Source organism: Protopterus annectens, chromosome 10.part0 (genome assembly GCF_019279795.1).
Source record: "Protopterus annectens isolate FY-2018-M chromosome 10.part0, PAN1.0, whole genome shotgun sequence".
Classification (NCBI taxonomy): Eukaryota; Metazoa; Chordata; order Ceratodontiformes; family Protopteridae; genus Protopterus; species Protopterus annectens.
In genome coordinates, this window is record NC_056744.1 from 1,607,160,534 (window position 1) to 1,607,173,754 (window position 13,221).

Genomic DNA, 13,221 nt, shown 5'->3' on the forward strand with positions numbered 1-13,221 from the left:
GGGAAGCCTTCTAGCTTATCAGTGAGAGTGGTAAGCACTAGGTAGCCTATCTACCACAAGAGTGGTTTCTGGCCCAGAAATTGTAGTTTATTGGCCATTTGGCAGTTTTTCCATCTCTTTCAACTTACTGGTTTAAAAGCCCACGTTTGTGTTTGTTTCCCATATTTCCTGTAACTAGTCTAGTCCAGATACAGTTTTACTGTATCCAGGACTGTTTGTAAGCTTCTGAGCCCCCCAAGCCTTTCTGTGTTGGAGGGAGTCATTCTAGCTTATCAGTGGGAATGGTAAGCACTAGGTAGCCTATCTACCACAAGATCCAGGTACAGATTCTTAGTTTTAGCACTTGAATTTGCTTATTCATGCTCAGCACTTGTTCAGAACTTGTTGTTAGCAATAAATAAGCTACAAATTACTACAACACTCAACCTTCCTCTTTACCTAGAGGAAAACAGTTTTTGTACTTACTTCCGTCACTTGCTTAGAGAAAAACAGCTCTTATACTCACTTTCCTCACTTGTCTAGAGGAATGTAATTCTTTATTCAGGCATGTCCAAGGGTCAGCTCCCAGTGGTCTCTCCTGTCTATCTGATGAATCTGGGCATCTTGAGGCAATGCAGCAATTGCCTCATGTACACAGACAATCCTCTCCTCCTACCACCCAACACCACAACCTGTGAGAGATGCACTTATCTAGCCAAACTGGAGGTAAAGCTCCATCCAACCAAGATTGAACTTGACAGTCAAGAGGAAAAGGTAAACACTTGCACCACACCACACTCATCACATAGTCCCACTAAACCTTCACCACCAAAATCCACACATAGAAACACAAAAACATTTGCAGAGGCTCTCAATAATAATCTGCTCAAGCAACAGAGACCTCCAAAGCAGAAACCTAATCAACCTCCACCCCCAACACAACCCAAATGACACAGCCCACAGACTCAGTATGCCAAAAAACTACAGCCCATAAGGCAAACCATCGTATCCAACACACTAGTCATAGGTGACTCTATAGTCAGGCATACTGATGTCCCACTCACCAGGCTAAACAAGGAGAAGGTTACTGTCAGCTGCCTGTCGGGTGCCAGGATCCACCACATAACCCACTTACTCAGGTCACTCCACAACAAGTACAAATATGACTCTGTCATTGTCCATATTGGTGTGAATGACCTGAGACGTACCTCCCTGGACTACATGAAAAGAGACAGGAAGAGCTTTCCGATCTTGTAGCCCAGGCAGGTATGACCCTAGCCCTGAGTAGCATTCTGCCATCGCCCAGAATTATACCGCAGTACAAGGACAAAATGATTGACTTCAACAATTGCCTAAGCTTCTGGTGTCATTCTAAGTGGATCCAGTATCTGTCTGCCTGGGACGACATGGTCGACAGACCACGATGCTTTTCCAGAGATGACCTGCACCTGTCACCCCTAGGATTCCGGATACTGGCTAAGGCTCTTGCCAATCCTATAGTGCCTTTTTTAGGCAAGGTTCAAATGACAAATTCACCACCATAACAGGAACAGGCAAGCAAAAATTGATGGTAATGCTACTCAATGCTAGAAGTCTAAATCTCAAAATGCACTCAGAGGCACTACTTAAAAATGGAGAACAGTGATGTCTGTGCAATGACTGAGACCTGGTTCAAGGCTCTAGAGAGCACCCCTGCATTACCAGGCTATAACTCATACCACACTTTTCGGCCATCTGACCTGAACCAGAACACCAAAGGTGGAGGTGTGTCCATTTTCATTAAGGATATCCACACCTCCAGGCTAGTTGTACAGCATAATGCATCCGAGGTTATCCAAGTGCAACTAACTCTGGGCAAAACTGCAATCCAAATTGTAGCTTGCTACAGATCCCCACCATGCCCCAGGATTCCCACTCCTCTTTTCTTGATATACTGGAAAATATTAGGGTTCAACCAAACACCCTAATAATGGGTGATTTCAACTACCCCACCATTAACTGGAAAAACTACTCGTGTACCAACTCCTTCGCTCAATGCTTTCTGGAATTCATAAATTCCAATGCCCTGGATCAACTTATACACACCCCCTCCAGGGGCAACAATATCCTAGACCTAGTCATTACCAACATGAGTGACCGGTGTTCCACACCTGAAGTGAACTCCTCATTGGTCAGATCCAACCATAAGCTAATCACCCTAGATATCCGCATCCCGCCCCCACCCACCATTAAGGAAACCACGGTAAAAAATGACTCCAAAGCCAACTTCATGCTTCTTAACACAGAAGTGGCGAACTTCAATGACACCCATGCAGATGGACAATACAGTTATGACTGCTGAATCCTACACAAATGCACTCTATAAGCACTTTTACACGTGCATGGATTGTGCTATTCCAAACAGAACCAAGACGCTATCCTCCAAAAAAAAAAGGTAGCCAATATGGTGGTCCCCTGCCATAAACAAACTCTACAACAGAAGGAAGAAACTGTTGCCAAAGAGAGTAAAATCCCATGAGTGCAGGAGCTCCCTGGTCAGTCTCAGTAAGAAGCTGAGATCCCTTATAAGATCCTCCAATGCTAGCTATGAAAACAAAATCACCACTTATTCTAAGGGCAACCACAAAGCATTCTATAGCTATGTCAAGAATCTCTATGGCAACACCCAGATCTGCTCTGAGTTACAGCACAACGGCATGAAAATTACAGAACCAACTGATATTGCCAGCATCCTGGCAGATAGGTTCCGTGCTAACTTTACCCCCCTATCTCCCCCTAAAGGGCCCATATCTATACAGGAAGAATGCAGAGTCCCTGTAATCACATCTCTGCAGGTAAAAGCTGCACTCTCTAAAACCAAAAACACAGCATCCATGGGACCGGACAACATCCCAGGCTGTGTTTTACATGAACTTCAGAATGAACTGGCTCCCCACCTAAGCACCATGTTCAGTCATAATCTCACGTCAGGCTTTGTGCCCACTGAATGGTGCACAGCAATATTTATCCTACTCCACAAAGGGGGAGCCACCACTGATCCTGGGAACTATCACCCTATTAGCCTGATGAGCCTGGTCTGCAAGGCCATGGAATGTATCATCATGGAACTCATAAACAAAGACATTGGTAACCTCCAAACTCTGGACCCCACCGTGTTCAGGTTTGTGAAATGCAGATCATGCCTTCTGAACCTGATCGACTTCTTTGAAGCAGTCATCATACCCGTAGATGAGGGTAAGGTGGTTCACACAGCCTATCTTGACCTAACCAAGGCTCTCAACACCATCCCCCATTCTGGAATTATAGCTAAATTCACTAAACTAGGTATAAATCCCTACGTCACAAGATGGGTTGCCAACTGGCTCACTGACAAAACCCACACTGTAAAAGTTGCAGACTCCAAATATGACGTCAAACCAGTGACAAGTTGAATACCACAGGGTTCAGTCCTGGGACCTCTACTGTTTGGTGTCTACTTCTCTGAATTATAGGCTAACACAGAAGGCCTCTGGCTAATGAAGTTTGCAGAAGACTGCAAACTAGGAGCCATAGTCGAGTCCCCAAATGATGTGGACATCCTACAGAAGGGCTTCAATGAGACAGATGCCTGGTGTCAGAGGCATGGCCTCAAGCTCAATGCCAAAAAGTGCATTGTCATCCCCTTTGATAAAAACTCTGTACCCATGAGCTACCACATAAACGGCAGTCTACTTAACGCCGAATGTGTGATAAGAGACCTTGGGACCCAGGTGGACAGTAGTCTCTCCTTTGATAATCACATCACCACAGCAGTCAGGAAATCCTCCTATGTGGCACACCTCATCACAAAAGGGCTCTCATCAGGAAAAAAGAGGTCATCATTCCCCTCCACTCTGCACTCATTAGACCCATTATAGAGTACAACACCCCTTTTGGAATGTACCTCACAAGACATCTGCAGCAGCTGGAAAGGCCACAGAAGTACCTCACAAAGAGGATTACTGACCTCAAACAGATGCCCTACACAGACCATGTCAAAAAACTCCAGCTTTACTCTATAGCATATCGCTTACTCTGAGGAGATCTCTGCCTAACATATAAAGCTATGATAAACCCAGAGCTATTGGACATGATACACGTAAAGAAATCCCAATCCCTCTGAGCTACATGCTCTAGGGACCTAAACCTTGTCACCACACTAAACAGGACATGTTGGAGGGATAGATTCCTGTCCCAGAGACTTCCTATACTCTGGAACAAGCTACCCATCTATGTCAAGCAAAGTTCCTCATTAGCACTCTTCAAAAAAAATCTTGATGAGTGGATGGGAAATAGGAAATGCACCCCAGGGATCACTTCTGTGGCTCTGCTCGACAGGGGCACAGGAAATTAACTTTCTTGGGTGGGGTAAGCCAAGGATCCTTGTTGGCTAGGCTTACTTAGGCCCTTGGGCCGATAGCCTAGTACCTACCTATGAACCTATGAACCTATAAATGCAAATAAATAAATAAATCATATGCCAGACAGCAGTGACATTTATGTCACACACACACCAATTACAATTCGTCACTGGGCTCATTAACGGTTTTCAATTGTTACTGGTGACTATACAAGTTGTCAAAATTGTAAATCTCTGTAAATACATCTGTACATTTTCAAAGAAGTAAATACTTAAATTTATACCTTTATCTCTTATTGGTGACCATCTAGTCACATGGTGGCACCGGTCACTTCTGATCAGCCCAATTTATTTCTCTCTCATTTCTGGATCAAAAGTGCTTCAGAAGAAATGAAAATAGGAGAGAATAGTGAGAGGACATTATTAGTTATAAAAAGAGACTGTACAAAAATTCTCTTTTATGTTATTAAAGAACATTGTTGCTTTCAGTGACACATTTGATTCCCTGCAGAAATGCTGCCCCCCCCCCCCCCAGCAGTGCAACATAATTCAATGGAGGGGGTACTTCAACTGCCACAGACTAGTGTGAACCCAGTTTTGTAAGTGATAAAGAGGAAAAAGAATGACAGTAGGAATTGCTTCAAGGTCAATAACTTTACCCCCTTTCTCCACTTTGGTGGGAAACATACTGGCTACTAAAATGCAGACTGAATTCTGGCATCTTTTGTTCTCAAACTGCTAAATTATTCCTTAGGCACAGGATGAAAGGAAAGACACAATCTGAATTATAAATAAAAGTGTGGATTCTGATCAGACATTAGGTGCCTCCAACACCTCCCTAACCTTCTATTTCCTGTAGCATACTGACTGTTTTCAGGCTTCTCAGAACTTATTTTACTATGAATGTGCTTGACAGCAGGCAGTGTTTGCAGACAATACACAAATGCATACTGAGATATCCTAAAGAAGGAGAGGGAGAGAGGGAGAGAGAGAAAGCAGACTGAGACATAAGGATGAGTATAAAGAGTTATGTATAGCCTTAGGGTGGCACACAAAAAAGTTAAGTACCAGTGAATGACTCACAGTTTTAAAATAAATATCAAAATATTACAAGCGGAACTTATAGAGAAGGAGTGGCAGTAAAACCAGTGTGGCTAGTGTATGTTATTTATTCTCTTTGTTTACAAACCTTAGACTTCTTAATTGCCCCTAATTTGGAGGAATATTCTCTATTTTTTGGCCTAATTTACCCCATACATGGGATGTTCCTGTTTTTGAGGCATGTCTCTATTTCCAGGCTTACTTTACCCCTTCACACAATTTTTCTGAATCTCCCTCATCACGTGTGATTTTTGAAGCTGTCTAGTCCGCAGAAAACCACACCACATAACCAACACACTAGCAGTAATAATAATTTAAAGAAAGAGGACACATATCTAACATCTCTCTTTTTCTGCTTCAAAAATAAAAGACCTTGTGTGGTAGGATTTTACAATACAGTTCACTAAAGTCTACAGATTTTACACAGTCTCTTTGATAATGTATTCTGTCATTTTTGCCACTCTGTGTTGTTTAAACGTGTTTCTGAGTAGTATCCCACATTCCTACAAGAAGCGCGAGGGGTTATGTGCTGTTGGCATTCATATTTTAAGCTAATTAGATCTCCAGACTTAGCTGGATGGTTTTAATTTTCAAGGGCCTTTCTTCCAATTTTCAATATCTGCAGGCTGAAAGGTGTGTTTTCAGTTACTGAGTGTGTCAATAAAGTTTCCTGTTTTCAGGTATGACACTGGAGAGTAAAGTAAAAGTAAATTGTAACGTCCTTGGTGATCAGGTTTGGACAGCCTCCAAACTATTTGACAGTATTAACAGCAAACACCACACAGACCTTTTGGAGAGAGACCTATATGTAATTAATCAACAACTACTATACATATTTGTGACCCATGAAGGGATAGATAACAAAGCTTTCAGTTTATGTCTTCAGAACTTGAGATTGCCTTACATCTTTATATCCCAATCAGTCCCTTTCCACAAACTTTTTAAAACTTAAGCAGCATAAGCCTCAGGAGAAAAAAACATCCTGTGTTGTTTTCTAGTCATATTTCTCAACTGTCCAAAGTTTTCCATATATCCTTGGTCTGTTTCTGCTAATATCTGTGATTTTCTGGCAAATCAGTGAGGACTGAAGTTACTAAATGATGACTTACCGTTGACAATTGAATTTCAAACTTCATATCTTTCAGAAAATGCATGCTGATGCAAAATCTATTATTCTAGCAACTTTCTAAGTTTATAAGAGCAATGTTTAAAATCTGTTCCTGATTTTGGGCATTTACCCCATCCCCATTATTTTTAGCTTTGTTCAGATTGCTTGCACTTAGAGGTTGAGAAATATGCTATCAGTCTGCCATTCACTTCCTAACCACGTAACAGTCAGCCTCTTGTGCCATTGGCACTATGCAGCCAAATGAATAACAAGAACAAAACTCAGATTGCTGCAGTCAATGGCTATGTGTAATACCACCTGCACACTGGATCACCTGATTTTAGTACGAACTACAACCTGTTGGTTTGCTACTGTATTGGAATCTGCTGCAAGGGACTGGGAGAGCTAAGCAGAAAACCCTGATGCCTGTCTTGATGATATGATGGTATCCTTTTGTAACTGCATCTGGACAAGTTACATTTGTAGTTTGGCTGAGTTCTTTGTTTTTTTGGTTTTATCATCAGCTCCCCCCAGCCAATTGGCCCATGCACTCTCTCTATTAGTTGGGTGATAACTATAATTTAGGCTGTCATCACAGATCTTTGGATACAAGTTCTCCTACCGCACCCCTTAGTGGCTAATGTGTACATTCACTTGCACAAGGTCCTTGTAATACTCCTCTTCCAATGGGACAATATGCATGTCTCCATACACACCATCTCCAGGAAGCTACACTCCTTCAGAAGGCTACTGATGAGGCAACTTGGCAGCAGCCAAGGGTATGTCTCCAGTCATTGTGCTGCATACTTCTCTCCCATCCTTAATGAGGTCTGATGCTGCAGCATACTGGACCACCACCCTCCTCCTGGGATGGGTGAACCATGTGCCATTCACTCCCACCCCCTGCCTTGCTCTTCCAGTACCCAAACCATTACTTGAACTTGGGTCATCTGGGTGACAGTCAAGATGCAGTCCTTGTCTGACATGTAGTGCACTGCAGAATGAGTCTTATTAGTTAAACTTGATTTGTTTTCATTTTATATCCATTTAAACTATATTTATGTTTATTTTACGTTATAGCTATTTTTCAAGCCTTAGTCATCCCACTGTTTACCATATACCACATCCTACTACCACCCTCATTTTCCACAACAAGACATAGAAGAGATGGAGGCATAACAGTTTGGCTCTGTTGTGACTGTTCAAGGGTCCCCCCCTTTGAACCACCCTTAAAGTACCACACCCTATACATGTCATGCAGTACCATCAGCATACCATATGACCACCTTTCACTGCAGACAATCGGCCTGTACTTTTTGTTTGCATACCAGGTTTAACTTCCAGCACACTCATGAGTGACTTTCAAATATGCCATCATAATGTGCATTTCCGGGATTTAAAGTTCAAAGATCAATATTGTGAGATCTTGGGGATTTCTTTGGAAATAGTAGTTTTGGAGTTGGTACACATGTGGAACAGGAATTTCTTTGTAGAAGGTAAAAAGTGACCGAGAATGGTGAAATACATAAAGTAGGCTGTTAGAGAAAGTGAGATAGAAATAATATCAAAACAATGCAAAAAGACATGTTAATGTTTAAGGCACAACTGTCAATAAATATGAAGTGTGCCTAAGTAAAAACAATGTTCCAGGTTTGAGGACTGGAAGACTATTGAGTATCATGCAAGAGATGAAAGGAAAGTCCACTTGTTAATGATACCAAGATTCATATTCTGCTTAGGAATGATGGAACCAGGATTTAGAGAAATCTGCTGCAGTTTGTGGGATGGAAGTGTAGGTGACAACTCACGTAATAAAAAAAGAAATGCATGGTTATGCTTGGAAGAGTGATACATAAAAGGACAGAGTAAGGAAAGGGTGTGAGGCTATGATCTCTCCCTAAGATGGAATCATGTAAATACAAACTGAAAAGGTAGTGGTGAGGGCAACCATACCTGTCAAATACTCATGGCTTCCAATTGTGTTCCTGATTTTGGCTCAAAATGTTGCTCTGTCTCCCCAAAACGTAATGATTTTTTTTCTTAAGAAACAGTAGGGTATTACATTCAACAATTAATGATAATAATTTGAGTTGCAAACTTGTTCTACTACAGAACATGCATTTTAATTCATGCCCTTGTGTTCTTGTTTTAATTTAATTGTCTTTTAATTTAGTCATCATCATCTTTTTTCGGCTGTTAGTGCTATCCAAATTTAAAAAGTGCTCCTGATTTGAGGGTCTTTACCCCTAAGTATTTTTGACTTTGGCCCTGATAATAGAAAAAAGAGCTCAAAAGCTGTGAGGTCAACTATGGGGGTTCACAGACTTGGGACTGAACTCCATGCATGCTACTTTACAGGACATTGTTAGGGCTACACCTGCAGTTACTACACTGAGTCCTGGTAACCATAGAAGAAAAGGGAGCTCAGTCATAGAAAACAAAATCTATTAAAATGGAGAAGGGAATGGTGGGAGTTGGATAAAAAGAAAGCTTTAGACAGATGGCGACATTTTATATTCAAAAGGTACAGATGTGAAATCTTTGTATGACTCCATGATGGAAATATGAAGTATTATTGATTAACACTCAGAACTGCTGTGTGTGAAATCTGTGTATGACTCCATGATGGAAATATGAAGTATTATTGATTAACACTCAGAACTGCTGTGTATCAGCAAAATATTCAACATGAAAACTCATAACACTTCAAAGACATTTTTAAAGGCCTCACCCTAGGGTTGCTACCTTTTCAAATGCCTAAAGTGGGACATTTTTATGGAAACATGAGATTTTGCATGACATACCATACCTACAAGCAGTGTAAAAAATGGTCTTCATATTTTGGCAAAAATAAAAGCTTGTTCTTGTACAATTTGAATGGTTTCTATTGTTCAATATAGTATCAGGTGATCTGGATACAAAATAAGTCTGTCAGGCAACTTTTAGTAGAAACCTAAATGTTTTTGTCATAAAATGTCAGGACGTTTATTATTGTTCATGCTTTTTTCCAGGATACAACTGCTCAAATGGGGAAAGTTCTGCACAAAAATGAATGTGGTAACCCCACTTTACCCCTCTGCACTCCCCCACACCCCTGTTACACGTGTATAGTAACTCTTAAGATCCCTGTACCTGAAAGTAAGGCGAATTTTTGAGATACCACAACCTCGACCTTCATGTACCAGTCACACCACTCTGTCAACCACCCCAACACACAATGTACACAACTTGCTTTGGGAGGTTGGAGAGTAGGATTCAAATGAAGAGGAAAGGCAGATGATGGAGAAGAAGACGTTGATGCAAATGGAAGGGGGGGTGATTCAAGGCTGACTGCAGAAAATACTATTAAAGAGAGAGGATGGTAAGGCTTTGAAACACATTACTGGCATCACTTATAGAAATGACAGATGTTCATAGGTAGTATTAAGCTAACTGTCCTTGTGGGACATTTTAAGCCTAGCCAAGTACCTGGTGGGAGAATCAAACACCGCACCTTAGGTCTGTATGTTAAACACCTTAACCATTATGCCAAACTCCCACCCAAAGTGATTTTTCAAACATACTGTCTTATATTTATGAGACAAGCACTTTAACCATCATGCCAACCCAACTCATAGAACACACCAACATATAGAAGGTTAAATACTGCTTGAAACCACTGAAGAAGGTGAATGGAAACAAGGCAGCTGTACTGGTTGCAGTCAGAATACTTAAGTAGACAGATCCTCCAAGTGAAAATGGGCTTCAAACATTATGTGTGAGAGAGGGGAATGGAGTTGTAATCTATATTAACAGCAAAGAAGCCCTAAATATCAGAGGGACACTTAAAAACATACTGTTTTATTCTCTTGTTAGCTGTGAAAGATCCACTTGCATAAATACTTGTTTTCAATGGGAAACCAAGAAGGACATTTCTGGTTAAGTGAATTATTCCATAGTCCACATAATGTAAAACAGAATGTGAAGGGTGATTGTGGAAATCAAGTCCAAGTCAACAGGGTATGGCATGGTAGCAGCTCTGGGCTTAACCCACATACTGGCAGCAACCAGTCTGCCAGTAAGTTTCAGCTTCACAAAAAAACTGTGACTGACCAGATGCATACTTTCAAAAAACACCTCAGTAACTCAGAGGGATGAAGCTCTAACTACTATATTCCAGATGATCTGATTCAAGTAATGGCTTGGACACAGCTGAAGCTGGACAAGAGGGATGTGAGTTAGTAGTCATAACTGGCTAACCCATCTTGAAGGGAGAGAGGTTGTTCAGCTTGCTTGTACTACTCCTGTTTTATGGAGTCAGGTGGTGAAGCAACAAGAAAACAAGAGGTGGGGGGACAAGGCACCTTAGGCCTCTTTGAACTGTAGCAAACATCAGAGTGAGTGTGTGTGTGTGTGTGTGTGTGTGTGTGTGTGTGTGTGTGTGTGTGTGTGTGTGTGTGTGTGTGTGTGTGCGTGTGCGTGTGCGCGTGTGTGTGTGTGTGTGTGTGTGTGTGTGTGTGTCTGTGTATACAAATAAATGCCCACCTGAATGACAACCACCCCCCCCCCCTCCCGCCACTAACAGGCTGGACTGGGAAAGAGAGATGTGTACTTTGTAGATAAAGTAGAACAATCTGTTGACAAAGAACAATACCTCTCAACTGTCCAGATTTTCACAGAATGTCCACATTTTTGCTTCATATTTTTGGTTTGTTCCTCATAAAATATTTGGTTTTCTGGCAAATCACTGAGGACTGAAGTCACTAGATAATGACACACATTTGAGTTTCAGACTTCACATCCTTCAGAAAATGCATGCTAATATAAAACCTCTCATTCTAGCTGCATCTTCATATTCTTCTAATATCGGTCATTGTTTATTTATGAAAGACTTCCATTGGTCTTGCAATCACATATCACAACTTCTTAGTGCTAGACTCAGGGACAAGTCTAAAACCAATGGGGGACAATGGTCTAAAATTAGGTACAGATTTTAAATATTGCTCTTTCCAACTCAGAAATTTGCTAGAGCAACAGTTTTTGCTTTAGCAAGTATTTTCTAAATGATATGCAGTCTGAAACTCAAATGTCTGTAATTATTTAATGATTCTATGATTTGCCAGCAAACCACAATTTTTATGAGGGACAAACCAAAAATATGAGGCAAAAATCTGGATATTCTGCAAAATTCTGGAGAGTTCAGAGGTATGCTTTTAATGTATCATTTGAAGCAATTATTTTCCTTTCTAAAGGCTCTCAGTATGTGGCTGAATTTTCTTTCATCTCAAAGTGATTAATAATATTTATGTCAGAATCCTGTAGAATTGAGATGCTGACCTATATATTAGTTCACTGCTCATTGTAACATATTGCTTTCTTTTTCTGACTTGCAGATTTCGAAACTCCAGGTCAGCGGTTTGATTCCCTCTTTCAAGCATGTGATGTTGCTGCACGCATTCTGCCCACACCCCCTTTACCCCTGCCCACATCCCACTTTACTTTTGGGCAGAGTCCAGCATCAAGGGGTGGAGCCTGTCGGCTGCCGGCCACAGTAAACATGACACTAGTAAACAAAGAGTTATGGAACCAATTTAATGCCATCTGCACAGAAATGATAATCACAAAGAGGGGAAGGTAAGTTCAGGCAAGCATATGTACTGTTGGATTCCACTTTATGTCCTTTATATATGTCTCCAATTTTTCCTTTTTTCAAGGGGAAAAAATTACTGGCAGCTCACTGTCAATCTCTTTCAATGTGTTTATGTGATGCCAGTGAGTTGTTTTGAGAAAAGGTAGTGGTACCAAAACAGGAACAGATTTGCAGGAGGCCAGGTTTTTAATGGTGGGAATGTATTAACCAGGTCACTGCACTACTGACACCTAGTGGAGAGTATGTACATTACAGGCATATCTCAGTTGCTTAGACACATGCAGATGGGCACATAAACAGAAGCATGTGTCCAAGAATGACGCCACTGTGGCTTGTATGCATCTCTCACTCCAAAAACAAAATAATAAAATATTATAACTAGTCACCGCTTGCATTTTAAAGACTGATTCCATAAATATTATGATCCACATATAACTAGTACTACCTCATCCCTTGTCCTCCACCTGAGGAAAGGATGGAGAAGTTGTAACTAGCAGAGCAGTACTGGCAGACATGGCCTGGTGATGCATGTACTGAGGTGGCTTTGAATTGGGCCCACCAGTATCCCTCAAACAATCTCTGGAAAGACAGACAGACAAGGATGAAAATGTCAAGGGTTTCTGGCATACAACAAAAATTAACTAAAAAAAAAAAGAAGCAGAAACATCGACCAATTGAACACCACTGGCCCCGTCAAAATAAGCTTACCAAGAATCCTATTTAAACACAGTCAGACTATTTTTATCTATTTAGTCTTTGCCAGACTAAGTCCCACCAAATACAACTGCCCTGTTCAGATTTGCTCAGTATGAAAACATATGTGGCTCCAATCAAACCTAGATCTACAGCATAATTGCAGTTCACTTGAGGCTGTACTGATAGATATTTAACGTTGGAAACTACATTCCTGTTTCTCAATTCTGTTTTAACAAGGTCATAGATAAATAAACAAAATCTCAGTTCATAAGAAGCTCATCTGTTTGCTCATTAGGTAGCTTGGCAGGTACTCACTAGATGTGATCCCGA

At 41.1% G+C, this 13,221-nt stretch overlaps 1 protein-coding gene across 1 annotated transcript in view; it reads left to right on the forward strand.

Moving 5' to 3' along the window:
* LOC122814350 (T-box transcription factor TBX6-like) overlaps nucleotides 1-13,221 on the forward strand; it is a 201,636-nt gene that overhangs the window by 136,888 nt on the left and 51,527 nt on the right. The window contains exon 3 of the mRNA XM_044086936.1: nucleotides 11,939-12,179. Coding sequence (XP_043942871.1) covers nucleotides 11,939-12,179 — 241 coding nt within the window. The remainder of the gene's footprint in view (nucleotides 1-11,938; nucleotides 12,180-13,221) is intronic.